At 38.5% G+C, this 27926-nt stretch overlaps 2 protein-coding genes and 1 pseudogene across 3 annotated transcripts in view; 2 read left to right on the top strand and 1 right to left on the bottom strand.

Moving 5' to 3' along the window:
• Positions 1-2483: 2483 nt before the first annotated feature.
• On the top strand, positions 2484-20899 carry casp8l1 (caspase 8, apoptosis-related cysteine peptidase, like 1). 2 transcript variants are annotated; one of them, XM_052130834.1, is made up of 6 exons: positions 2484-2690; positions 3277-3399; positions 3543-3657; positions 6660-6767; positions 6941-7445; positions 19777-20899. In XM_052130834.1, the coding sequence occupies exons 2-6, from the start codon at positions 3313-3315 to the stop codon at positions 19913-19915; spliced, it is 954 nt and encodes a 317-aa protein (XP_051986794.1). In that variant the 5' UTR covers positions 2484-2690; positions 3277-3312; the 3' UTR covers positions 19916-20899. The 2 variants fall into 2 exon arrangements, with proteins under 2 accessions (XP_051986794.1, XP_051986793.1); XM_052130833.1 differs by having other exon boundaries at positions 2488-2690; positions 6660-6785.
• Positions 20900-21471: 572 nt separating this feature from the next.
• LOC127646111 (caspase-8-like) lies at positions 21472-22770 on the bottom strand (annotated as a pseudogene).
• A 2187-nt stretch (positions 22771-24957) lies between these two features.
• Positions 24958-27926, top strand: part of dytn (dystrotelin) — a 36474-nt gene continuing 33505 nt past the window's right edge. Inside the window, exon 1 of the mRNA XM_052130830.1 lies at positions 24958-24976. Within this exon, the coding sequence (XP_051986790.1) occupies positions 24958-24976 (19 nt within the window). The remainder of the gene's footprint in view (positions 24977-27926) is intronic.

Raw genomic sequence — 27926 nt, 5'->3', positions numbered from 1 at the left:
GAGGATGAGAAACAGGGTGGGAAAAGGTCATAAATCACTAGATTTTAAAAGTTTTTCTTAAAAAAATATATATTAATACTATAATTGCGACTAAGGGAACATAATAATACAATAAAAAAACCCATGTCATGACCCCTTTAAGATTATAAAGAAAATGAACTCTGTGTCATTTCGCCTCCAACTACCCGCTAATTACCGCATTTCTCCTACCTTTCATGTTTCGTTGCTGAAACCGGCCGGTGCTCCGAGGTCTGAGGAGGAGGAAGAGAATCTCATCTCCCCTCCCATGATCGTGGACGGTGAAGAAGCGTTTTTGGTGCGAGGTCTGCTAGACTCCAGACGTCAGCGAGGTCAAATCCAATACTTGGTGGACTGGGAGGGGTATGGTCCGGAGGAGAGATTCTGGGTCGGAGCGAATGACATCCTCGACCCCAACCTCATCTCGGAATTTCACAGGATCAACCCGGAGAAACCGGCCCCTCGACCTCGAGGTAGACCCCGACGTCAGTTGCGCCCTTGCTTCAGGAGCCGCTCACAGGAGGGGGGCTATGTCTGCGTTACAGGTGCGTTCGATGCAATTTAAGATTTTACATCGACTCAGTTGGACCCCTCTAGACTGTATAGGCTTGGTCTCAAGGACACACTCACCTGCTGACGATGCCAATGAGAAGATGGGGACACAACCCATGTTTTTTAGGGGGGTGTTAAGATTCAAGAATTTTGGTTGAAGTTTCAGAATGTTATTTGTGATGTGTTGGGTGCTCGGGTTTCGTTTTGCCCCAGGCTCTGTGTTCTAGGCGAAGGACGGTTATTGATGTAGGGGATGGGTTCATGAAGATTTGGGTCCTGGCTGGTGTCATGATTGATGGAAATCAGCTGGAGTGCCCTAATTTCTGGAGTGGTGCACGGAGTTGGGTAGGGTGGCAGCTTTTAAGGGGATGGTTGGCAACATGGGTTTATTTATTTTTTTAAATGGGGGAGGCATTTGTGTTTTTTGGAGAGTTCTTGGGGGGAGACGGTGGAGGGAGATGGGCAATATTGTATGTGTGTGTGTGCATTCTTATCAGGGACGGATTACCAACCGGGCCAATGAGGCCAGTGCCCAGGGGCCCTTGACTACCAGGGGGCCCTTGACTGCCCAAGGGTTGCGTTGTGTTGTAAGGTTGCCTGATCTAGTTTGCTGATTCCCCCGCTTGAAAACACTTTTGGGCATGAACAACGAACCATTGTTAATAACAAAAAATAGGATTACATCATGAGATCATCCTGGTTAAAGCATTAATAATATGCTGGTTTAACACTAACTGTAATTAATGTAAAGTCAGATGTATTGTAATTTTCTCCTTTGAAGGTAACCATGTAAACATTCAGTTTTATGAACACAATTCACAACAATAATGTATCAACCGTATACTAGCAATGAATGTTCATATAACATGACCTAGACTATTTAAAAGGAATGGTTCACCCAAACATTATAATTCTCTCATCATTTACATTGTATGGCAAGAGTTTGCACAAGAAAAAAATCTTTGTCTGTCACTGACTGAGTTATAAAATTTAAAATTGTCTATTTTTATCCGTCATGTTTTTATTATATAAGTAGGCCTACTACATTTGAGGGGCGTAGCGTCCATTATAATGGAATATACACGACAGTGGAATGATCGATTTCACAAATGTGAGTTCTTCCTGCCAATCAACTGCTGTGGCAGGCAGTTACTTATGGCTTTGAAAGGAAGTAAACGTCAGATCAGAAAATGTGAAAATGTCCATCATACATAAAGTGTCAAAGATGAGAAGCACACTTATCTCTAAGGCTCTAATGCAGGTATTTGACTAAAATAATGGACAATTCTGCAATAAACCTCATGTTTGCACTTAGATTAAATCAGAAAAATAAATTTTATCTGCCAAAATGATGGACAGCATTTGGATTTATACGTCAGTGTTTTTTAAAAAAAAAGGTAAATGACAGAGAATTTTCTGTTAATGCAACCCCTGTGTAAGACATTCTTTCTTCAGTAGAGCACAAACAAAGATTTTTCAGCTCTGTAGGTCCATACAATGCAAGTGGATGGCCAGGCATTCAAGCCAAAACTCCTTAAGGCAGCATAAAAGTAATCCATTTGACTGAAATGGTTTAATGAATATCTTCTGAAGCGATGCAATAACTTCGGGTGAGAAACAGATCAATATTTAAATCCTTTTTACTATAAATCTCAACATTTTATGGTAAAAACTTAAATTTTGATCTTTTTCTCACACACACGTCTCATCATATTGCTTCTGTAGACATAGATTTAAACACTGGAGTCATAAGGATACTTTCATGCAGCCTTTATGCGATTTTTGTAACTTGAAATGTCTGGCCATCATTCACTTGCATATGGACCGACAGAGTCGAAATATTCCTCTAAAAATCTTCGTTTGTGTTCTGCAGAAGAAAGAAAGTCATACACATCTGGGGCGGCATGAGTGTCAGTAAAGGATGAGACCTTATGTGAACTATTCCTTTAACTCGTAAGGCGTGGATTCGCAACTTCGATCGACTTTCGTTTTCGTATCAAGTGTCCGTGTGCACCCATTGTGCACAAAATCAGCGGGAATATCAACATCAATCCTTCTAAACAACAGCGAGTCGTTCTGTATTGTTTTTCAAGCTAGTTTGTGTTTTTCTTCGAGTTGCAGTGAGTGCAAAATGTTTATTCATTTCTACATTTGTTTTTGTGTCTGTACACAAAAGCGCGCGAAATGAGACACTTCCTGATTTGTTTAGTTCTCTGCACAAAATAATTTAAAGACATTTACGTTTGCATGCAGATGACTTTTAAATTTGTTTCTGATTATTTGTTGTATGTGCATATATAGTGACAGGCTTCAAAGAGGGTTAAATGAAAATGGTAATAAACAGACAAAAAAAAAAAAAGAAAGAAAAACTACACACCTGAGTCAAGATATTTTTCTGTACCTGTAATCTATTCGAAAAATGCTAAGTTTTCTCTCATACTCTCTCTTCTTGTCCCTTGTCGTCCTTTTCATTTTATCTTTGCTTTTCGAAGTAGGAATTTTATTTGCATCATATTTTGTGAAATGCAAGGTCTAATTTTGCTGCTATTTTTAAGAACGTATAGATCAAATAAACAATTGTGCTGCAATCCTACATCTTATCATAACTACTTAACCCAGCAAACTGTTTTGTTTACACAGTATACAATGTAATATTTTTTTCTCTATTATGCCATATTTTCCTTTCATTGAATGCACTACTTTAAGAAAGAGGAAACGTTTACTGTGAGCAACATTGTTAAGATGAATCAGGATACCAAGAATGAGCAACCAAATGGCAACGCATCTGTTAAATCTAAGAGAAAGAAGACTGGATGGAGGAATTCACAGGTAAGTATTTCATTTAGTATATTAGCAGGTAAATATTTAATTAAACCAAACCAATTTCCCTGCATTTTGCTCTGTGTGTGTTGATTAAGCATTTTACCAAATAACGTTTATAATGTTCAGGGCATCTCATCTCTGTCATGTAGGGAGCCAAAGAAAACCTACCAAAACCTATGCAAACAGGTTTACCTAAAAGAAAACGGGAGCCCCTTCAACCGACAAGCAATATGTCTGACCATTACCGTAAAAGGAAGCGTTCAGGTAAGTAATTTACAACCTGTGTTAACAATGAATACAAAATGGTGTTATCATCACCCCAAACTGTGAAGGGAGCTCAAAAAAGGACATTAAGGCAACAAAAAAGTAATCCCAATGACTCAAGTTATGTAATCCATGTCTTCTGAAGCAAAGCTTTGGGTGAGAAACAGATAAAAATTGAAGTCCTTCACTATAAATTTTCACATCCCCAGTATCCACCCGCGATCATAAGAAAAGCTCGTTCACACACTTCGTAGACCCTGATGATGTACTAATTTCACCAACAAAACATGAGTGGGATGTTGGACACTTCATAGCTCGTCCTATACAGTGGAAGATTACCTGTCAGCAAGCACATTTCTGTGAAGACAGCACTTTGCAAATTTGAGATGAATGCTTTACCATCACCCCACACTGTGTGAATATGTACGTAATTTGAGATGTAACTGTTGGACTGACGTTGGCTAATGTGCTAAAGCTAGTGGCAACATTACATTGAAATTAGAGCATGTGAGCGGAGTTGAGCGTTTTGTCGCTCTGCTCAAATATTCGCTCATGTGCGATCGCTCTTGGACTTGAGTGATCACACACTGTACGCTTTGAACGCTTACTGAACGTTTCCACTGGCACAGAAAAAGTCATTTTAAGTCTGTCATTTGAAGTCTGTTTTTGATTAAAGCACTGAATCCAGCAGAAAATTCTGCATTATCTTCATATGTTGAAGCGCTTATGACAGACGTTACTGCTTTCAGCTCACAGTGATTGGCTGGCGCCCTGCCTTTTTCGTTCCTTATTTGCATAAATCCGAGGAATATTTTTATTTTTTTATGCTCTTGACCGCTTACGCTTTCTCTGTACCGTTGTCAATCCTACAATCCATCTTGAGAGCGTGGCACTCAACTTCCATAGGAATGAATTGAAAACACTCGCTCAGCTACGCTCACAAAGCGTCAGTAGAAACAAGTCAAGTTCAAAAGTCATCGTTATGCCCCTCGCTTACGAGCGCGCATGAGTGAGAGCAATGTTGGAGCAGAGCACAAAAATTACAATTGTATGATGTGTACATTTGTTCAATGTAGGCTTTTCCACTCAGTTGCATAGATAGTGTTTTGGTTTTGCACTAGTCAGTCTTTACAGGCAAGAAAAGTCACCAAAGCAGTCTTGTGTAGCGGTGGACCAATCAGGAAATTTGAGGCCGATATGATCACCGCTTTTCTAACACTAAGATTGTCCGATACGGATACTTTTTTTAAGTGCTCTTTGACACATTTACAAGTTATATTATGCAGTTATATGTTTATGCCTTACACAGTTAAATTACAGTAACACTTCAAAAAAGATTCCATTTGTTAACATTATTTAACAATATTACTGTAGTTAACATGAACTAATTAACTGACTGTTAGTTACAACATATACTATTACATTTTTTAAATCAAAATTTGTATTAGTTAATGCACTATGAACTAACATGAACTAACAATGAACAATTGTAATTTCATTAACGAACATTACAATTAATATAGGCTGTAAAAATATGTTGTTCATTGTTTGTTCATGATACCTAATTCATTAACTAGTGTTAATGAATGGAACCTTTTTAAAAAGTTAGCAAAATTATATGAAAATTACATTTATTGTGAATTGCTAACATTTGTTTTGAAAACAGTTCTGAATAGTTCTGTTGTCAATATCAAAAGGTCATTGTGACATACTTGTAAGCAGTAAAAACCACGAGAGCATCACACACAGCAGAGATACTAAAATAAGGAAAATATATCCATTATAAGCTGTAAAACTGCTCCAGTGAGAAATCATTAATATCTATGATTTGTTTTACTGTCTTTTGCGTTTTGCTGTAACACAGATAACTATTTATTAATTAAATGCTTGAAGACTTGGTGCTGTTATGATTAAAATGTAAATGCTGTGATTAGTGGTTAAGTGACCATTTATCTGATATAAATTAGATTGGTGGCTGATCGATTGATTCACCCCTAGTCTCGAGCTGCAAACTATGGCTCACAATGGGTGCTGAAGCCCTCCTAAATAGGGTCTAGCATCACCTACGCTCGTCATATAAGAATACAACCAAATTTTTCATGGTGCAAATGACAATTGCCTTGTTGTAGGCTACTTTACTTAGCCTTGCTCTCTCAGCCCTGTTTGGATGGGATTATTTTATATGGGGACGTGGGATAATGTAAAATATGTATTACCGCATAATGGACCCCTATAAGAAAAAAAAATTGATCTCTGCGATTTATACAGACATTGCTTATCCCATGCAAATCTATGGTAAACATTACAGATGTCCACAGTAATAATCACTTTACAGAAGTATGTCAGAGAAAACTAATCTGTGTTTTCAACTGCCTCTGTCACAAGCAGCTCACGAATATCACAAAGTTATTCACTGCCTTATCTCTGATAATCCACTCTGTTTAAAACCTTGGATCTAATACAGCCACCAATACCAGATATGTGTCAGTGTAGAAGCACACATTCATGTGTCCACACGAGAACTGTAGTGCATTCTGGGAGAAGCGGAATGTGAGTGCCTCGAGATCGGCCGGATCGGGGCTCGTAAAACACGCTCCTAGATCTGGTGAAATTGTCATCGGTCTGCTCCTCGATCCACTCTCGCTATGTTCCGCTCACATGCTTTGGTTTAAAACCTCACTTTGGTTGAAAACCAACATTTGTGTTTCATTTGAGACTATTCTACATTTTGCAAATTCATACACTCATTGGGCCGAGTGCATAGTGAATAGTATGAGTGGACAGTGTATAATGTGTCATGTGCAACACAGCTTAAGTGTTTCCAGGTTTGCTGTTTTTACGCACAGTTAGGCTATTTTGAAAATGCAAACATATGCCGACATATTCTTCAAAATGTAACATGAGTTTGGGATGGCACGAGTGTGTTTAAATGGTAAGAGAATTTCCTTTTTTTGGGTGAACTGTCCATTTAATATACATTAGATTTGTGCTTATTTCCACAGTGACCAAGCAGACAGAATGTTACTCCATGTCAAATAGACTTCGTGGATATTGTTTGATCATCAACAACTATACATTTGAAAGAAGTACATCACTTGGAAACAGGAGAGGTACACACAAAGATAAAGGTATTTCTTGAAATTTGGGAAATTAATTTCTAAATTTGTTCCGATATGTACTTTTATGTAATCTTTTACATTATTTTGTAATAAAAAAAACTGTCAAATGTGGCTTTTTGGTGAAGATGTCACTGCATTGCACTCTCTTTTAATCTGTCTCCTAGATGATCTCACAAGAGTGTTTGAGAAAATGCATTTTACGGTTGAGGTGCGAAACGATTTGAAAGCCTCAGATATGCAAGATTTGATTAAGGAGTTTGCAAGTAAAGATCACTCTCAAATGGATGCTTTTGTCTGCTGCGTCCTCTCCCATGGAGAGAAAGGCACTGTTCTGGGCATAGATGGTATACAGGTTCCAATCCGTGACCTCACACAGCCTTTTGCTGAATGCCACACTCTAGCAAGCAAGCCCAAGCTTTTCTTTATTCAGGCCTGTCAAGGTGAGAAGAAACTTCTAGGTGTTTGGATGGCAGATGGACACAAAAATACAACAGAAGAAGGAACATTTGAGGAGGATGCTCATACCGAAGCATTCCACAGTTGCCCTATTGGAGCTGATTTCCTAATTGGAATGGCCACAGTGGAGTATTACAAATCTTTTCGCCACACACAAGAAGGGTCCATCTTTATTCAGGAGCTCTGTAGGCAGCTGGAAATTGGTTGCCCACGGTGAGTTCAGTCTTGATTTTTGAGGGTTGAAATGTTGGCCATACCACAAGCTAAGCATGTTAAGCTGGCGTCGCAATAGCCGGCTCCAAACAACTTGATTTTGGCCAAGGGTGTCACACTTATTGACAGATTTGCGGAGATCTTGCACTCTTCAGTCAGAGAGGTATGACACATTTGCCAGTTAAGAATGGTGAAGGGGTGACAGACTGACTCCCTGTCACGTGCAGGATGCTGAAAAAACAACAGGAGTATTGCGTGAACATAAACAATTGTTGTGATTTAGGATGAGATTAATGGGGTAACTTTACCATCTTATGGTTTTATGTTCAACAAAAGCAGACAGATCTGCCTCAGCTTTCTTAATTAGTCATTTTAATGTAGGAGAATTCCAGAAAAATGCTTAGTGACAGAATCACTGCAATCAGTGTTTGTGATAGGAGACTGTGAGTGCACTCGCTGATGAAGTCATTCAGATCAGCATGGCGTCTTGTCAGTTCTTCAATAAGAGAAGCTCATTGGTCACTTGACGTTATTGCAAGAAACCGTTTGATTTGCTTTTTCAATTCTTAGAGCCATTAATGGGATAATTAATCCAAAAATGTTAATTCTCTCATCACTTACTCACCCTCATGCCATCCCAGATGTGTATGAATTTCTTTCTTCTGCAGAACACAAACGAAGATTTATAGAAAAATATTTTAGCTCTGTTGATCCTCATAATGCATAAAAGTAATCCATAAGGCTCCAGTGGTTAAATCTATGTCTCCAGAACAAATATGATAGGTGTGGGTGAGAAACAGGTCAATGTTTAAGTTTGTTCTCCACTTTCTTATGTTGTAGCCTTTTATGGGTCTTCATGATCCATCTCATCCTGCGCATCCTGTGTTTCTGCTGCAGCATTTTACACCTGGTCTTCTTGTTCTGTTATATCCCTTACAAAAATGAACCATGGTTTTACTACAGTAACCATAGTTTAACTATGGTATTTGTAGTAAAACCACAGTGATCACAAAATCATGGTTACTACAGCCATGGTAACTGCAATATTAGTAGTAAACCGATTGTTAATTTTTCTAAGGGATACGAATAGGGTGGCAAACAAAATTAATATTTATTATACTCTACTAAAAAATACCCTATTTATATAACTGAATTGAAATATAGTGAGAAACAGCAGCAATTGATTTACTATTTTGCTTTGAAAAAAGAAGGCAAGGTCCCTTTAAAGCACAGAATCAGAATGAGCTTTATTGCCAAGTATGCTTCCACATACAAGGAATTCTTGGTGACAGAAGCTTCCAGTGCACAAACAATCCAATAAGACAGATAATAAAATTAAAAATAGAATAAATATAAAGAGCGGATAGAAATAAAAGTACAGTGTATCCGGAAATTATTCATAGCGCTTTTCAACATTTTGTTATGTTTCAGCCTTTTCCAAAATGTATTAAATTCATTTTTTTCCCTCAAAATTCTACAAACAATACCCCATAATGACAACGTGAAAGAAGTTTGTTTGAAATCTTTGCATATGTATTACAAATAAGAAATTTTTAAAAATCACATGTACATAAGTATTCACAGCCTTTGCTCAATGCTTTGTTGAAGCTCCTTTGGCACCAATTACAGCCTCAAGTCTTTTTGTGTATGATGCTATAAGCTTGGCACACCTATTTTTGGGCAGTTTCTCCCATTCTTCTTTGCAGGATCTCTCAAGCGTCGGTGCACATCCATTTTCAGATCTCTCCAGAGATGTTCAATCGGGTTTCAAATCTGGGCTCTGGCTGGGCCACACAAGGACATTCACAGAGTTGTCCCGTAGCCACTCCTTTATATCTTGGCTATGTGCTTAAGGTCGTTGTCCTGTTGGAAAATGAACCTTTGCCCCAGTCTGAGGTTCAGAGCGCTCTGGAGCAGGTTTTCATCAAGGATGTCTCTATACATTGCTGCATTCATATTTCCCTCAATCCTGACTAGTGTTGTGGCAAAAAATTATCAACCAACCATTATCACTGCGTAAGAGACACTCTGAGTCAAACAGTCTTTTAAAATTATTTATTCTTGCAAGAAGGACCCGGTCATTACACAGGAGTTGATCTGTGCCAAGAGTGGGACCCAGAGGGGAGGGCTGATTTGTATTTTATACTCTTTTATCCCAAGGTTTTCTGACAGAAGCAGATCCTCCCCCTCTGCATCCCTCAGACACAGAGGCATTCCCCTATAATGACTATTACTGATCAATGAGCATCAAAATTTCTACAACAATTCCCCGCTTTTTATCATTCAGATTACTCAATCACAATAATAAACAATAAGACACATTTTAAGTCATATCATCACACTTACACTCTTCATCTCTGATTTTCGCATAAATGATCACTCTTCTTAAACATTTGTGAAATAACATTTGGAAAGGAAGAAAAAATAAACAGCTTAGGTTTTTTTTGTGGGGATAGTCCCCTTAAGTATTAGCAAGCAAGTAAAGACTTTATCTGAAGCCGGGATAAATGAGTAAACACCGTTACTCCACGTCTGACATAAAATGAGACCCTCAGTCACCTCAGTATAAACAAGAAATAGTGTACAGATTAAGTAGGAAAAACACATCAATTTAACATTCTGGTTATGTCAGCAGGCTATAAAAATACAAAGAATAAAGTATAATAAAATCCCTCATTTCAAACCCTCTCCTTGTACGTCATCTCGTAACACGGATGACAGCTGCTTATAACCCTCTTTACCTATCAAAACATTCTCAGAAAGAAAAGACATACCTCATTTTAACACATTTCACAGTAGCTCTTGCTACTTGTATCATCATATTTGTGTTCATCTGGCTCTGGATGGACTGTCATTTTTACCATTTGAACAGACACCCTTGCTTTAACCAGTCTCTGTACTGAGCTGGAAACACACGTTATGATGCATGGTAAACATAACAATATTAACAGTCCTATCACCGCAATTGGTAACACAGTTTGAATCAGCCAATACCCCCATCCTCCCCAGAGATTCATAAACCAAGTAACCCATGTACTCTCAATATGTTCTGGCTCCCGTACGGCTTTTCTCATGTGTTCAATTACATTCGTGATGTTGTCACTGTAATCTGGAATATTGAAACAACCAAGACATTCCCAAGAACATTTTGCAAACTCCCCCTTTCTCTGCAGTTAACATATCAAGAACCAACCTGTTTTGAATCTCTTAACTGTTCATTTCATCGTTTATCATTGTCAAAGCATTTTCTGTGCTATTAGCTATTGCTAATACTGTCCATGCTAGCCCATTTATCTTATTAATTGTTACCGTTGTGCCCACCCCTGCATAGTGCTTTGGTAAAACCCCAGGTAAAATTTCAACATTTATTTTTATTTCTTCCCACCCCGGGTGCCCTGTTTGGCAAATACACAGATGTACCCACATTCATTAACGCTGGATAACAACACCCTGCCCATTTCTTTGGCATCCGATGAAATGCCCTGTTGCCACACACCCACACAGCTGCAGGTGAAGTTTCATGTGATTTGCTGAATGGGCATGTGAAGTTGACTTCTTTGTCGTTGATGACGGCTGTACAATTGTCCGCTGATCTGTCCTTCACGTTGATTCTCTCCCTGCAGTCAGACATCCTGCTTTAATTCTTTTCAGTTCGTACCTTTTCACGATGATTACTGCTTGTGACCACACGATGGGGTCCACTCTGCACACAGGCTGTGTTATCCTCTGTGGTTGGCCTTGCTCTTCCACTGATAGTGGTACTTGGTGTTCAGACTTGACTTCGGTGTTTATTGACATTCACTCGGAACAATCTCTTCCTGTTGCTGATTCTCCTGCGATGGTTGGCATGAACCCCCACGTAGCTCTCTCTGCGACCTTCACTGGCGTGTGAGTCGTTAGTAGCACTTGGAATGGTGCCAGCCAACTTTTGGCCTTCCAGCTCTTTCTCCTCAGGTCACGAATCACAACAAAATCGCCAGGCCTGATCTTATGCAGCTTTTCACCTGAACACAAACATTGGACAACAGAGAAGACATTTCTTTGCAATAATTCAACATGTCATTCTCACACAGATCTGTTGATGGCAACCTTTGTCTACCCCTTTCTATTCCCATGAATGGTGGTCTACCAAAGAGTATTTCAAATGGACTTAAATTTGTTTTGACTCTTTTTCTCATTCTGGTGTACATCAACACAATTGGGAGTGCTTTAACCCATGTGAGCCCAGTTTCCTCACAGCACTTAGCCAATTTTTCTTGATTGTTTGAATCTCCCTCTCAATAACTGCAGTGTATTCTCATGTCAATTCCCAAAAACTGACCCACCTGCTTTATTGCTTCATTGACAAAGTGTGTCCCATTGTCCAAGCTGATTTTCCTTGGAATTCCCCATCTCGGAACAATCTCGGTTAAAAGAGCCTTCGCTAGCCTTCGTTAGTCTTGTTCCGAGGTTGGGAAGGCCTCAACCCATTTGGACCACATGTCAACCATCACCAGGCAGTATTTCTGTTTCCCACAAGGGGTTAACTCGATGAAATCCATCATCAGATACTCAAAAAGTCCCCCCTGATGGTGGTTGAGATACTATAGGTGTTTTTATCCCTCTTGCCACATTATGTGTGTTACAAATAACACATCTTTTGCAAAAATGTTCAGCAAATATCGTGAAACCCTTTGTAAACCACAATTCTTTCATCTGTGCAACCATCCCCGCTTTTGATACATGGTCTAACCCATGTATCAACTTTCCATAATGAGGAAAGAAGTGTTTGGGTAAACAAAGCATGCCATCACAGCTCATCCACACATTCTCCTCAAAGTTACAGCCAGCTGCCTTCCATCGGGTTTTCTCCTTGCCTGTGGAAAAAGTTTGCATGCTCTGTAAACAAGAACAAATGTTGAGGTTATTGTCAGATATCAAAGCACACGTAGTCCCTTTTGTCTCCATCGCTGCCGCGTCCTTCGCTGCCGCGTCTGCTCGTGCGTTTCCTGTTGATACTGAACTGTTATCGTTAGTTTGCGCTGTGCATTTCAAATCGCAACCTTGTCTGGTACAAGAACGGCCTCCAAAAGCTCAGACACAAGAGACGCATTTAATATTGGTTGACCATCTGACTTCAGAGATTTTCTGTGCTTCCATAAAGCACCAAAATCTTGTGTTACCCCAAAGGCATAATGCTAATCTGTGTATTTTGTCACACATTTGTCTACCATAAGTTTACATGCTTCTGTTAAAGCAACCAGTTCAGCTTCCTGAGCTGAATAATTTGATGGCAGTTTGCCAGATATCACGACCTCAAATTCAGTGGTTATCGCGTAACCAACCTTATTCTTTCCTGTTTGTGGATCTTTGGAAGCTGACCCATCCACAAAGAGGATATTGTCACAATTGTCTAATGGCGTGTCTAATAGATCTGGGCGCGGTGTGCACACCCATTTAAGCGCTGACAGACAACAGTGAGGTCCCTCGCCATCCTCCTCTGTCAGGAAGAGTGTGGCATGGATTCACAGTTGTGCATCTTTTAACAGTTATGTTTGGCATGTCCAATAAAATTGTGTGGTACCTCAGCCATCTGGCTGTAGATAAATGTGACGTTCTCTGCTCTTGCAAAATCGTGGAAACTGCGTGTGGAACCCTCAAAGATAAACCTGTATACCCCACAAATTCCCTGGATGCCAGTTCAGCAGCCGCCACAGCCCTCAAACAGTGTGGCAACCCTGCTGCTACAGCGTCAAGTTTGGTTGAGAAATATGCCACCGGTCGCAGTCTGTCTCCATGATTCTGCAAAAGAACAGAAGTCATAAACCCATTTTTCTCATCAGTCATCTTGAACAAACAGTTTGTTTAAATCTGGCAGGCCCAAAGTGGGAGCCAGAGCCATTTGCGCTTTCATGTTAGCAAATGCCTCTTCTGCTTCGCTTGCCCAAACAAGCTTGTCACATGACCTCAGCCCTTTCCCTGTCATCAGGGCTCGCAAAGGCTGTTCAAGAATGTCATAATTAGGAATAAATGTACGACAAAAAGCAAAAATGCTAAAAAGCTAAAAATGACAATAATTGTTTTTCCGTAATTGGTTTTGGCACATCTTTTATGGCCTGTACCCGTTTGTCACAGATGGATTTACTGTTTGGTCTGATAACATTTCCCAAAAACTTTATTTCCTGTTTCACAAACTGCAATTTTGCTTCATCATATGCACAGATTTGTCTTCACAGGGAAGATTGGAGTGTGCACTGGAGAATCATGACATGTTATAATTATGCCCTCCTTCAACAAGGAGTCAAAAACTGGCATAATACCCTGCAATGCCTCCTCTTTTAGGGGGCATTGCACTTGACACTGTCTGTAATCAGATTTTGGGGTGATTACAACCGGTTCACATCCTTTGATTAAACCCACATCATATTTGTGTTTAACCCATAACCTAGGAGGTACTTCTGTCAGAGCCCCCTTCCATGTTTCTCCACCGCACTCTCCATAATAGCAGTTATAGTTCTCTGTACCTCGAAATCAAAATCACATTTTGACATAAATGCTCCTATACTTTTGCTGTGTTTCACTTCTGCACTTATTTAGCCCAATCTGTTGCTTTAATGCATTCTCTCACAAAGGGGCCCAAATCTGCTCACAGCTGCTTTTGGCCTTGAACACTGATTAGGGTGCCTCAGTGTTCCCTGCTATCAAAATAGAACTGCATTTGTTTTTCTGTCAGGCAAGCTGAGAGCACACACACACATTTTCTGCCCAGAAAATCTTATCAAGCCTCACAGTCTAATTTTTCTACTCCGCTAAACCATCCCTCCTCAGATTATAGTTCTCGTTCAATTATGACATGTGACGTGCAATGCAATTGGTCAGGCATCATATTTTCTGTGTTAAATGACAATATTCGATCCTTTGCTAATTTCAAGATCATTTCTGCACAATCATCATTTTTCACACACCATTCATAAGCCCACTGCGGTTCAAATTTAGAACAACATATTTACTTCCAAAGGAAGTAAGGGTCAAATTTAATTCGCACATTAAATCTCTGGCCATTAGAGGTACCGGACAAGCTGGTGAACACAAAAACGCATGTTTAAATGTTCTCCCCTTCTCCTTTGACTCATACTCTAAGGGCACTGTGAATTTTTCAGAAATCAAATGGCCCTAGGCCAAAGTTTTCTTTATGCACTGAACCTGTCAATTTTGGGACACATGGCAAGTCACATGATCGTATCGTAGTATGGCCAGCCCCAGAATCTACCAAAAAAAATCTACTAATGTCCCATCAACTAACATTTGATATCTCTGCATTTGTAAAAACCCTGAACTTTTGTACATTCTCAAACATTCATCCGAAACATTATCACATAAAACTTCATCAGTCACACTGAAAGATTTGCAAGCATTGTCTTCATTGCAGAGAGCAGTATGTCAAATCAGTGTATGTGTGTGTGTGTGTGTGTGGGTAAAGAAATGTTCACTTCCCTGTCTTGTGGCCCAACAGCTGATCGCCCTGTGTCCAGCCCCCACCTTCGCTGCTCTCCGCTCCTCCTCAGTCTGCCTTTTCCTTCTCCTGACAGTCTCACACCAGCCGCAATTCCACTTCCGGTGGTTTCCGTGTATTGACATTAGACTGTAGTCGCTAGCTAAAGATCTCTCTCTCCCTTCGCCTTGACTTTGTCTTTCTTTGTCAGCAGCTGTTCCTCTGCATGAACAGCATGTGCCAGGGTGGAGGTCAATCGCCCGCTCCATTCAATGTAACTTGCTTTCACTGCTTGTGTGATCTCAGGTCTCAGGAGAAAAAAGTTCATTTAGGTCTCCTTCACTGTCAGAGAGGGGAGAAGCTTCTTGTGGTGCTTTTCTTCTGGGCGGAGAGCAGTCAAGGTCAGGGTTCAGTTTCAGGGCTTTCAGCTCTGCCACGGGATAGTGATGTTTGTATGCCGGCGACACCAGCACAATCGTCGTTGCATGTGGGAAAACACAAACATACTTTTCAAAAGAATAAATAAATAAAAATGTTCTGGTGGTGCTGACACACAAACAGATCTTTCACACATTTTATTTTACATTCCACATGTTCAACCCTACATGTTAATTCTTTCTGCATTTGCTTTTGTTCTCTTCTATCTGCTTCCTAAAAGCAACAGCCCACTGTCTTACACACATGTTGAACGCAGCCACAACTCTGTTTCGTGCGCTGCCCTGTCCCACTGATTCTCGCACCACTCTCAGTGCTCAGTGTTCCCTCCCCTTGGGAAATCATGGTATTTGATCAGTTTCTCTATGTCCTGCATACATTTTCTCCTGTAGTTTTTTCTCATTTGACAGAAAAACTGGTGTATCAAATTTGGCAAGCTTGCTTTGAGATTTTCCCATACTAGCTGTTTCTGTTTCTCTGTGGATTTTTCGACGCACGTCTTATAATCTGCAGGACATCTCCAACAGATCTGATTTCTTAACCCAAGATCAGTTAAGGGTGCACTCTTGTGCTTTGTTAATTACGGTTTGCCCAAAATCTTTCTCTGGAGGATGTTCCAGCGCTCAGTATTTCACCTAACCTAATTAACAATTTTGTGAGGACTCATTCATTGCCAGAAAGCAAAATCTTGACCTACTCAATTTATGCGAGAACTCCGTCTCTGTTTAGAAAACTTCTTGCACTCGCTCCACAGAACATAGGTCTCAGCCTCTAGTCGAGAAACTCCTTGCCCTCGGACCACAAGAAACAGTCTCAGCCACTATGGGTTCACTCACTTTCATACCAAAAGAAAATAATTTAGTCGTCCCTTACCAGAGATATTTGGGTTGCCACGGGTTCGTTTTCATTTGATTCCAGTGGAGTTTCTCCTGGCCCTGGTGCGGTCGGCCCCTCTCTCTTAAAACTTACGAGGTAGAGCTGGAACTTCTCAGTCCAGGTGGCCAAACACCGTCCACACTCAGGTCCAGAAGGCACTTCCAAGGAATCCCACTATTCTGACACCAAATTGTTGTGGCAAAAAATTATCAACCAACCATTATCACTGCGTAAGAGACACTCTGAGTCAAACGGTCTTTTAAAATTATTTATTCTTGCAAGAAGGACCCGGTCATTACACAGGAGTTGATCTGTGCCATTAGTGGGACCCAGAGGGGAGGGCTGACTTGTATTTTATACTCTTTTATCCCAAGGTTTTCTGACAGAAGCAGATCCTCCCCCTCTGCATCCCTCAGACACAGAGGCATTCCCCTATAATGACTATTACTGATCAATGAGCATCAAAATTTCTACAACACTAGTCTCCCAGTTTCTGCCATTGAAAAACATCCCCACAGCATGATGCTGCCACCACCATGCTTCACTGTAGGGATTGTATTGGCCAGGTGATGAGCGGAGCCTGGTTTCCTCCAGACATGACGCTTGCCATTCAGGCCAAAGAATTAAATCTTTGTTTATCAGACCAGAGAATTTTGTTTCTCATGGTCTGAGAGTCCTTCAGGTGCCTTTTGGCAAACTCCGGGTGGGCTGTCATGTGCCTTTTACTGAGGAGTGGCTTCTGTCTGGCCACTCTACCATACAGGCCTGATTGGTGGAGTGCTGCAGAGATGGTTGTTCTTCTGGAAGGTTCTCCTCTCTCCACAGAGAAATGCTGGAGCTCTGTCAGAGTGACTATCGGGTTCTTGGTTACCTCCCTGACTAAGGCCCTTCTCCCCTGATCGCTCAGTTTGGCCAGGTGGCCAGCTCTAGGAAGAGTCCTGGTGTTTCCAAACTTCTTCCATTTACGGATGATGGAGGCCACTGTACTCATTGGGACCTTCAATACTGCAGAAATGTTTCTGTAACCTTCCCCAGATCTGTGCCTCGATATAATCCTGTCTCGGAGGTCTACAGACAATTCCTTGGACTTCATGGCTTGGTTTGTGCTCTGACATGCACTGTTAACTGTGGGACCTTATATAGACAGGAGTGTGCCTTTCCAAATCATGTCCAATCAACTGAAATTACCACAGGTGGACTCCAATCAAGTTGTAGAAACATCTCAAGGATGATTAGTGGAAACAGGATGCACCAGAGCTCAATTTTGAATGTCATGGCAAAGGCTGTGAATACTTATGTACATGTGATTTTTTTCGGTTTTTATTTTTAATACATTTGCAAATATTTCAAACAAAACTTCTTTCACGTTGTCATTATGGGGTATTGTTTGTCAATTTTTGAGGAAATTAATTCATTTAATCCATTTTGGAATAAGGCTGTAACATAAAAACATGGAAAAAGTGAAGCGCTGTGAATAATTTCCAGATGCACTGTATATATAGACATACACAATAAGACAAAATATATATATATATAGTATGTACAAATACAAATCTGTTATATACAGTACAAGATAAGATTAAATAATACAATTGCCTTGGCTGTGTATTGCACGTAATTATGTGTTCATGAGATTGATAGCCTGAGTGAAAAAAAGTTCTTGTGCCTGATGGTTCTGGTGCTCAGTGCTCAGTTCAAAAAGGTAGTTGGCTGGGTGAGTGGGGGGGTCCAGAGTGATTTTACCAGCCTTTACCTCACTCTGGAAGTGTACAGTTCTTGCTGAGTAGAACTGGATTAGCAGCACCTGTGGCAGGTATACAGGGAGAAGAGGAGTGGGGAGAGCACCTTGGTGGGCACCAGTGCTGATAGTACATGTGCTGGAAGTGAATTTCCCCTGTCTCACTAGCTGCTGCCTGTCCGCCAGAAAGCTGGTGATCCACTGACAGATAGATGTAGGAACAGAGAGCTGGGTTAATTTATTCCATAGGAGAGCTGGGATAATGGTGTGAAAGCCAAACTGAAGTCCATAAAAAGGATCCTTGCATATGTCCCTGGTCTGTCCAAAACGAACAAAGCTGTCTGGGTTTTCCTGTAAACCATGGTTTGTCGTATGTGCATCCTTTAATGTTGTAGCAGTGGTCCAGTATATTTCTGTCACTGGTGGGGCATGTAATGTGCTGTCTGTAATTTGGCTGTTCACGGATAAGATTGGCTTTGTTGAAATTGCTGAGAATAATTATACGTGAGCCCAGGTGTTGTTGCTCTATGTCTGTGATCTGATCAGCCAGCTGTTGCAGTGCTGCATTCATGCACGCTTGTGGAGGAATATAAACACTCCAGTGGGAGTAGAAAGTCTTATGGTTGATAAAGAGCACTTCTAAATTAGGACAACACATCTTCTTTAACATTGTTACATCTGTACACCAACTTTCATTCATGTAAAAACAGATTCCACCACCTTTAATTTTCCCTGTTAACTCCACAATGCGATCCGCTCTGAACAGCTGAAAGCCCGGAAAATGTAATGCTCTGTCCAGAATGGTTTCACTCAGCCAAGTTTCTGTGAAGCACAAGGCAGCAGAGTTTAAAAAAAGTCCTTGTTTGTATAGGTGAGGAGATGTAGTTAATCAATTTTGTTAGGGAGTGGAGATTCGCTAGATGAATACTTTGCAGTGCTATTCTAAAGCCGCACTGATGGAGCTTGAGCAGTGCGCCGGCTCACTTCCCTTGCCTGTGTCTCATTGCGAGCTTAAACAACACAGCTGCTCCTCTGACTAAAATGTCCAGCAAAATGTCAGAATAGTCAAAAACCAGGAAAAGATTGTCTGGTATGTGCTGCCGAATGTTCAGCAGTTTGTCCCTTGTTAAACTGATCGGAAAAAATTAGTAAACACAGGACAAACAAAAACAACAAATATAATTGGAGAGCTCCACACCGAGGGGGCCATCTGCGGCGACATCTTCGCCATTTACCATTTTACATGAACTGTCCTAAAAAACAGACTCACTAAAATTAATCAGATTTCCCAGCAATAAATATGAAGGAATAGTTTATTTTAACAGGTTCATTTATATGAACTGTCCGAAACAACTGATTCAATTAAATTATTTGGTTTTCCCAGAGCTACATACGACAGGGAGCAGACGAGTTAGGTGAGTGTGTTTGATTACTCCCTCGGCTCTATTGCTGCGTTCGTAATACAGTGTGACAAATGTGGCATTGTGTGATGCTAAAGTGCTACTCATTGGAAAATGTAGCTTGTTACTGGAAAAGCTGCACTATTGCTGAGCTAATGTCACACTACTGGAAAAAGTTAAGTTGTTAAGTTAGTAGTGTCACTATTTGTAGTTAACTACGCCCTAACACTGGTGTAAACACTAATCTTTTTTTGTGTGTCCCAGGCAACATTAAAAGACTCATGTAACTTGTAATTATCATGGCAAAACAAGGGTTTGAAGTTAGGGATCGGCTTCAAAATAAAACCACCTTGCTATAATCCACAGTGGTACTACTGTTTTGTTTTAATATTTGTATGTTTTCTTTGGCAGGAAAGAGGACATGCACTCTATTTTGACAAAGGTGAACAGAATGGTGAGCTCCCAAATCTTTGAAGGCTGCAAGCAGATGCCAGAGGTTCGCTACACTTTAACCAAAACACTGGTCCTTCCCATGAAGCAAGTTCTCTGATCTCTAATATTATCTGTATACATGTATCCTAAAATACTTGTTTTATATGACTGATCTTTCTTGGAACTTGTCAGTGTGAAACTGTACTGCAGATATTGTTTATTTTGAATGACAAATTGCTAATGTTCCTCATTTTTAAGTAGTTTTGGACTAAATGTAAATGTGCCTCTCCACATTTGGGAGAAGGATACAGCCAGTAAAGGCCTAAGCAGCCCCTAAAATAATCCTTTACCTAACCTTGAGTGGAAGTGACAGCCCCCTTTGGAGTTGTGTCAACCCCCTTTTGGAGTAGCCATGTCAGTTGGATGAATCTTGTAGATATTTGTAAGTAAACTTTTTTTTTAGATGACAAGTGCCTTATTAATGATTACTCTATTCTGCTGTTTTTCTTTATCCTTTGTTGGGTCCAACATATAGAGGCTATATTGTATGTTTGAGGTTTTTCATTTGCATTAACTAAATATTGTGTTGAAAAAACAACCACCAAATTAAGCCGAGCAATTTGTGTGCCATTCATAATTAAGTATTCTGTGCTGTACATTGTTCTGTCATACAGAGTACTAATTGTTGGTAACATTTTACAACAAGTTTCATTTTGTTAACATTAGTTAACTACATTATTAAACAAACTAACAATGAGCAATACTTTAACAGTATTTTTGTTTTTAGAGTAATTGAAGAGTATGCATTGATCATTGATAACCCGAGATAAAAAGTCATTTTATACATTTTTAAAGTATATATTTCAGGTGAGCTTTATTAATGTGTATCACATATGTATTAATAAAGTTGCAGGGATAGGTTATAGAGGAATGAGGGTCTGTATTAATGTTTAAAAACTTTAAATGCTTTGTACAGTACATTAAAAGACAAATGTGTGGACAAATGCTTTCTTTTTAACACTTGAATGTAATCATATACAGATTTTGCTGACACTTCATTTATTGTGAAATTGAATACAATCATAACTGATTAAAACAGCAGTTTGTAGATATTACAGTGTGTTTATAATTACCTTGTCGATTCTTATTACTTGTTGACATGTAATGGTAATGATGTAATGATATAATGCAAAAAAGCATTTCATTGTACATGCAGTAAAGCATCATCATGTTACAATTATTGTATTATAACAATTGGATTACTTTTTTATTTAAAAAAAAATATTAATCTTAAAAAAAAAAAAAAAGATATTGTAAATACCGCTTTGTCATTAAGAAATCTATTGAAATTTTTTTTTTTAAACAAATTTGTCACAAATGGTCTCTTTATTCCCTTTACGTAAACAGTTTTGGTCATGATTTGCAAAAAAAAAAAAAAAGACAACATAAGAACACAAATCACTGGGAACATAAAAAAAATATAAACATTGTGAAAAGCACTATGCATCTAATAATTTAAAAAAAATTATCCTTTTCATCAGCCATTTAGTACACATACTTTTGCCATGTGTCTGTTCATTTTGACCATAATATTTAGTTTTTTCTTCTAGGTATACTCTATTTTATAATAAAGAGAAAAATACAGTATGAAAAACCAGGGAAGGTGTTACAAACTTACTGTGGACAATGATCCTCTAGCTGTTGGCAGAGTGACTGAATAAACCAGGAGCCTTTTTCTGACTGTCTGTAGTGATCATCAGTGCTTGACCTGGCAATAAGGAAATCAGAATCTGCTGGGATTGAGATTTCGAAACCGTCAGTATCCGCTTCAATCTCTGATTCTGCTCCTTCTGGATAATCTGCCTGGACACGACATGCCTGTATGAAATACAACTTGGGCTTGCCAGCTAGCCTCTTGCAGTTTATGCCATTGAAAGGTTCACGTATTTCATCAACAGAAACAACAACACCATCAGTTCCATAGACTTTGTCCTTGCTTCCATAGCTGAGGATGCAACATATGAAGCAGTCTCCATGTACTGTCTTGCCTAGGTCCTTCAGGAGATACCTCATTTCAGCAGCCGTTTTATCTCTCTGCACCACCACCTTAAATGCCAGCCAGCTGAAAACTTTTTAGAGAGATTCTGAGGCACATGTTGAAAGAAACAATCTGAGCAATTGAATTTCATAAAACAAGATTAATTATTATGAATGAATTTCATGCCCAATGTCTAAGATTGACATGCAATTCGAATTTTCACATCAAGCTTGAAATTTGAAAGAACCTTACAATATCTACCTAAATACCAATAATAATAATAATTAAAAAAAACGAACTTTGGTCCTCATCTGATCCCATCCTTTCCTTCAAGGTTGTAAAATGTACATTGTTGAATATTACACAGGTACCACGTGGAATTTGCGTAAGTTTGTATTGCCTGAGCTGAAATAAAAGAAAGGTAGCAAATCAGTGTGACAGAATATACTTGACTAGCATTTGGAGGATTCTTCAAAATAAGTAAGTCACCTCTGAGCTATCCTGCAATGGATATATCAGGCTGGTGTCTGTAAAACAAAAGTTCATTTTTAAGAAATGTTACCTCAAGACAACAGACAGTGGTTTCATAACAGCTAGCGAGTGGTTAGCTCGGTGGACTTACCCTGTGCCATGGCTGAAGAAGCAAAAATGGCGTGATTCTCCAACATAGGAAAAGTTTCCAATAAACTGTCCTGTCTTAAAAGGTCAATGAATTTGCAACAGGTTTCGTCTCCCTTGCTCATGAGTTTGTCAAGTAGGTCGATGATCATCTTCTCTCTCTTACGGACATCTTTGAGGTTCCTGTACTCGCGCTGAGTAAGAAGTTTAACCTGCTGCACATGCTGCATGATGATTTCGGCCTCTTCACATAAAGTCTCCACAAGGAAGACTTTATTTTTGAGAATTCTTTCACAGAAATCCTGTTTTGTGCCCATAGTTCACTGAAGGAGGGAAGAGTTTAGCGATTTTAGTTGTCTTACTAGGTTCATTCCTACCATTTTGTGATTAAGGTAAGGTATTTGTTTCATTTAAAGTGATTACAATCTCAATAGAGTGGTTCCGGAAGTTCATTTTTCATAGAAGAATTGATTTTCACCGATAACTTATAAACCTGTAAAAAAACGATCTAAAATGAGCTCTGAGGTTGTTCATCGATGGTATTTGCTTGCGTTGAAGCCATCAGTCTGTGTTATTTCAACTTCATTGTTAAAAAAAATCGTATTTAATAGCAGAATTCCTGGTGAACAACTACATTACCCATTGTCCAGCAGAGCGATTAACCATTCAGAGAACAGTCCATGACACACTCAAACAACACATACAGTATATATTGGAATATTTTGCAGTAAACTTAAAATATATACTATAATCAAGAACCTAAAATCAATAGTTTTATTTATCACCATTGTTTTTTATTCAATTACATAATTCGCAATAATTTATGGGATTGTAGTTCGTGCCCTCGTGAAAGACGGAAGTACACAGTCTTGTACCTTTGTCTATTTTTCTGATTTTCAAATGCTCTTTTGCTTCAAATCAAAGTTTGTAATGTTGTGATTCACCTCAGGGGTTGGTTAGTGTGGTTCATGGCTTAGAAATATTTTATCAAGGATTTTACGAAAAGATACTGAAAACATTTTATAAGAAAAATACTTCCGTAACCCAGGCAGCTGAAAAACTGAGCAGGCACTGTTGCACTCTACAGGCTTGGTAAAAAGAATAAAGACCATTTATAATGTTACACACTACTGTGTGCTGTTTGTGGTAATTATGAGATTTTTTTGTGTGTCCAATGACTTATGGTCCAGCCTGTTATGACTGTGACCTTTATGAGGTGTATACTAAGGGTCAATAACCTAATAATAACAACCTATAGTCCTGCTGACGTGAACTACGTGAAATAAAAGCTCTCTTCATACATTATTAACATTAAGTAATACACACCAGGTAGGTGCCAGCTTGTGGATGCACGTTTAAAAGTCCTGTCTCGCAGGGGCTCGATGTTAACAGAAGGGAACTCGTGTAACACCGTTCAGGTAAGTCACTGTTTCTTTAATTAATTTAATATTTAATATTGACCTAACGATTTTTTTGATCATTTAATTTGCCACGAAATCGTTGGTCATAGTAGGATAAATGCTCCCAAATCTTAATAAAAGAATCAGATAAAAGAATCAGGGTTAATTGACCAGTTTCTTAGTTTGCATTCATTTTCTTTTTATTAGAGTAAAACATATGCTGAAACTGGCTGGAGTAATTTTAGCACAATTTAAATGACTTATTCTACACATGGTTTGACGACGTCGAACTGTCTAGCTTGCATTTAAAATAGCATGTTGCAGCATGATCGATGGATGATACATAACAGTTTCTCACCTTTGTAGTACTCAGATGAGTTTCCCTCACAGAACCCTTGAACGCGCATTAATAGTGCGCAGGGTTGCCAGATATCCAATGTTGCCAAGTAGATTTGTTGGGCCCTCCTCTCCATGTGATAAGTTTTTTTAAATTATTAACAGTTTATTATATATATAGTTTATATATATATATATATATATATATATATATATATATATATATATATATATATATATATATATATATATATATATATATATATGTATATATATATATATATATATATATATATATATATATATATATATATATATATATATATAGTTTATATATATATATATATATATATATATATATATATATATATATATATATATATATATATATATATATACAACCCAGCACTGCTACATAACAGTAAATTATTGGTCCTGTTCACTGAAGTCACAGTATACAGTTGTCTTTTAATTGTAAAAAATTGTAGAATACTACTGTAAAATATACTGTGAAAGTAATGTAACTAGTAGCCAGGGATTTAATGCAAACTCAAACTGAATTTTTTTTACAGTGTATGTGATTTTTGTGTATTTGGGTTCCTGTCTAGAATTAAAAATTGTTCAGCTCTGAAAGGGTTTGTATTTTTTTATGTTTTTCGCAACTTTAAAAAAATGAATGTTAAAATGAATGTATGTAAAATCTGACACTTTAATTTTATTGACCTTTTCCCCTCCTTAAAGCATTGTTTTACTAAACAGCTGACTGTTATGGATCTGGATAGTATTGGTAAGTTTGTGTATTTCCAGTTTTGTTCACAGCTTGCATTAACCCATTCATGGTGCGTTCACGTCATGTCGGAATTATGAGATTAGCAACTCAGAGATTCTACACAAAGCTGTTTACCATGGGATCTGGGAAGTTATTCATTGCTATGGCAACACTAATAGCAACAAAACAGTGTTGTTGTTTATAACAGCAAAATAGTTTTATCACATTAATTCAGTTATTCGCCTCTATCCACAATTTCTGATTGCCATGATTGCGGGCGATGTGGGTGGAACTTCATGTTAAGCGCAAACAATTGTTGTGTTATTTTAGAACAAGTTATTTTATTGAGTTTACTTGCATGCAGACATATACATTGAAGTGTACTATAGGTTCAGTTTGAAGAATTTTGTTTTGCTTTTGTGTCTTTTCTTTAATCTCCCGATTATTTTAGTGTTGTACTGCAGGCAGATCCGTTGAGCTCAGCGTGAGCCGCACGGCAAAAATAGGCTCAATGGCGAAACTATCCGCTTACTGCCATGTCTGGAAGCTTCTGGGGCGTGTTACCTTGCAACTCACGCTTGCAGTGAGAATGGTATAATCTGTTAGTATGGGCGCTGAAACTAAAATGCGCCGCTCACGCTCCACTCACGGAGGATGTGTGAACCTGGCGTAATGTAACGCTATACTCACGATGAGATCAGAGGCCATTCTTTTTGAATGGATGTCTATGGAGCAAATTCTTCAGACTCAGAGAGCTGAATAAAATGTTTTTGTGAGACAATTTTGAGACAAATAGGTGTGGGTTTAAGGCTCTCCCCATTCATTTGTATGTTATCCGCAAATGGTGACTTAATGTCGTAACATGCTACACTCTTTCCTATGGTAAAAACACGGAGGTTATCTCAGATCTCTGATGCTATCCGCAAATGGTGACTTTAGGGATACCATCCACTGTGAGAGCTTTGGAGAGCTAAAAGGTGTGGGGCTTAAAAAATAAGAGTCATACGGAACTCAACTTTTAATTAATTTTAATTATAAATTCAGTTTGACGTGATCTTACAACATGATTATCATTCTCCTTGAGGGTGATTTATCACATTTGGAATGCAGGATTAAAGTCGAAACAAGCTAATTGACTGTTATGCTCTCTCCAACAGTTGAGCCGCAGAAATTGAGGCCAATATTGATCCTTCCTTTTACATGACGTTACGAATGTCAAGTCGGAGCTTTCATAGAATTTTGTGTTAAAAGGAATAGAATTATCAGTTTAGAACTTTGAATTATGAGTTCTGTTAAGACCTGAACGCTTTTTACAAGTTGGAATCATGTAATTACGGTAATTCCAACGTGACGTGAATCACCATTAATACCAAAATTTTGCCCAGTTAAAGGGATAGTTCACACAAAATGTTTTATTCTGTAATTATACTCACTAACTCCAAATTTGTATGTCTTTTTTCTTTTCTTTTTAAAACAAATAAAGGTTTTTAATATAATATTTGAGTTCTGTAGGTCCTTAAAATGCAGTGAATGTTAATCAGACCTTTGTAGCTCCAAAAATCACATAAAGGAAACATAAAAGTAATCCATGAGACTCCAGAGGTTAAAACCATATCTTCAGAAGTGATATGATAGGTGTGGGTGAGAAACAGATACAAATTTAAGTCCTTTTTGTACTCTAAATCTTCACTTTCACTTTCCGATGTGAAAGTGAAAATAAACAGGCACCAGGAGATTTAGAGTAAAAACAACTACTTAAATTTTGATCTTTTTCTACCCACACCTATCATATCACTTCTGAATATATAGATTTAACCACTGGAGTCATATGGATTACTTTTATGTTTCCTTTATTTGATTTTTGGAGATAAAAATGTTTGATCACCATTCACTTACGTTGTATGCAGTGGCGGTTCTACATTGAATTGCACCCTGGGCGAGACCACCTTTGAGCGCCCCAACCCCACAAAAAAAAAACACACACACACACAAAATTATCCACAAACAGTCATATTTTATTATAACAACATTTCTCTTAAAGAGAAATTTATATTTCTCAATTGCACAAATCCTTCCTAACATCCGACATTGTGCAGAATTGTGTTCATTGTCTTTTGGCAAACTATGACAGTTATCAGAACTTAAATATACACTATATACATAAATGTGCCAAACATATATACAATCAGATATATAAAAAATGTAACAAGTGCAGAGAGCAACAATAATATAACACATTAAGAATAATATACAAATAAAATATAGACTAGAATATATATTATTATATATTACACACAAATGTAAAAACACACTAAAGAGAATCTAATTATTACACTATTGCACTAAGAACAGAAAACACAAACTAAAACTAAAACCTGACTTTTCTGGCTTTCCTTGATGCAAAATCATCAATGATGTCATCGTATGAAATCTGCTCCCCTATTGAGTGATTGATACTGATGACGGCAAGGCCAGTGAGCCATTCCAGGGACATGGTTGATCTCAGGTATGACTTGATCAACTTTAGTTTTGAAAAGCTCCTCTCTGCTTGAGCCACAGTGACTGGCAGAGTAAGTGCAATCCTGATAGCAGTCCAAAAATTGGGGTAGATCTTCGATAGATCCTTATCATGCATAAAAGTGATAAGCTCAAGGAGGCTCATGGTCTTTGATGGCAGTTCAAGGAAGTTCTTAATTTCCTAAAAAAAGAATAAAGAAAAATATTCATGACACAGTTATAATGGCTTCATGACAGCCAATGTCAAAACAAACATGGCAGTTTAATGTAATGTTAACTCATAAAGCTAAGTAGTTTCTTAAGTTTAATAATTAATCTGCTATGTCATGTTTTTTATGACATATTTATGACAGGTTATGATGTCTTGGTAATGTCAAGTTGTCAACAAAGGCATCTCAAACAAATAATGTCATATTTGCATTAAAAATGTCATTATTGAGCGAGTGACACT

The sequence above is a fragment of the Xyrauchen texanus genome, chromosome 7 (genome assembly GCF_025860055.1).
Source record: "Xyrauchen texanus isolate HMW12.3.18 chromosome 7, RBS_HiC_50CHRs, whole genome shotgun sequence".
Taxonomy (NCBI): Eukaryota; Metazoa; Chordata; class Actinopteri; order Cypriniformes; family Catostomidae; genus Xyrauchen; species Xyrauchen texanus.
Note: the sequence above shows the minus strand (reverse complement) of the source record. Positions and strands in the feature narration are given on the sequence as shown.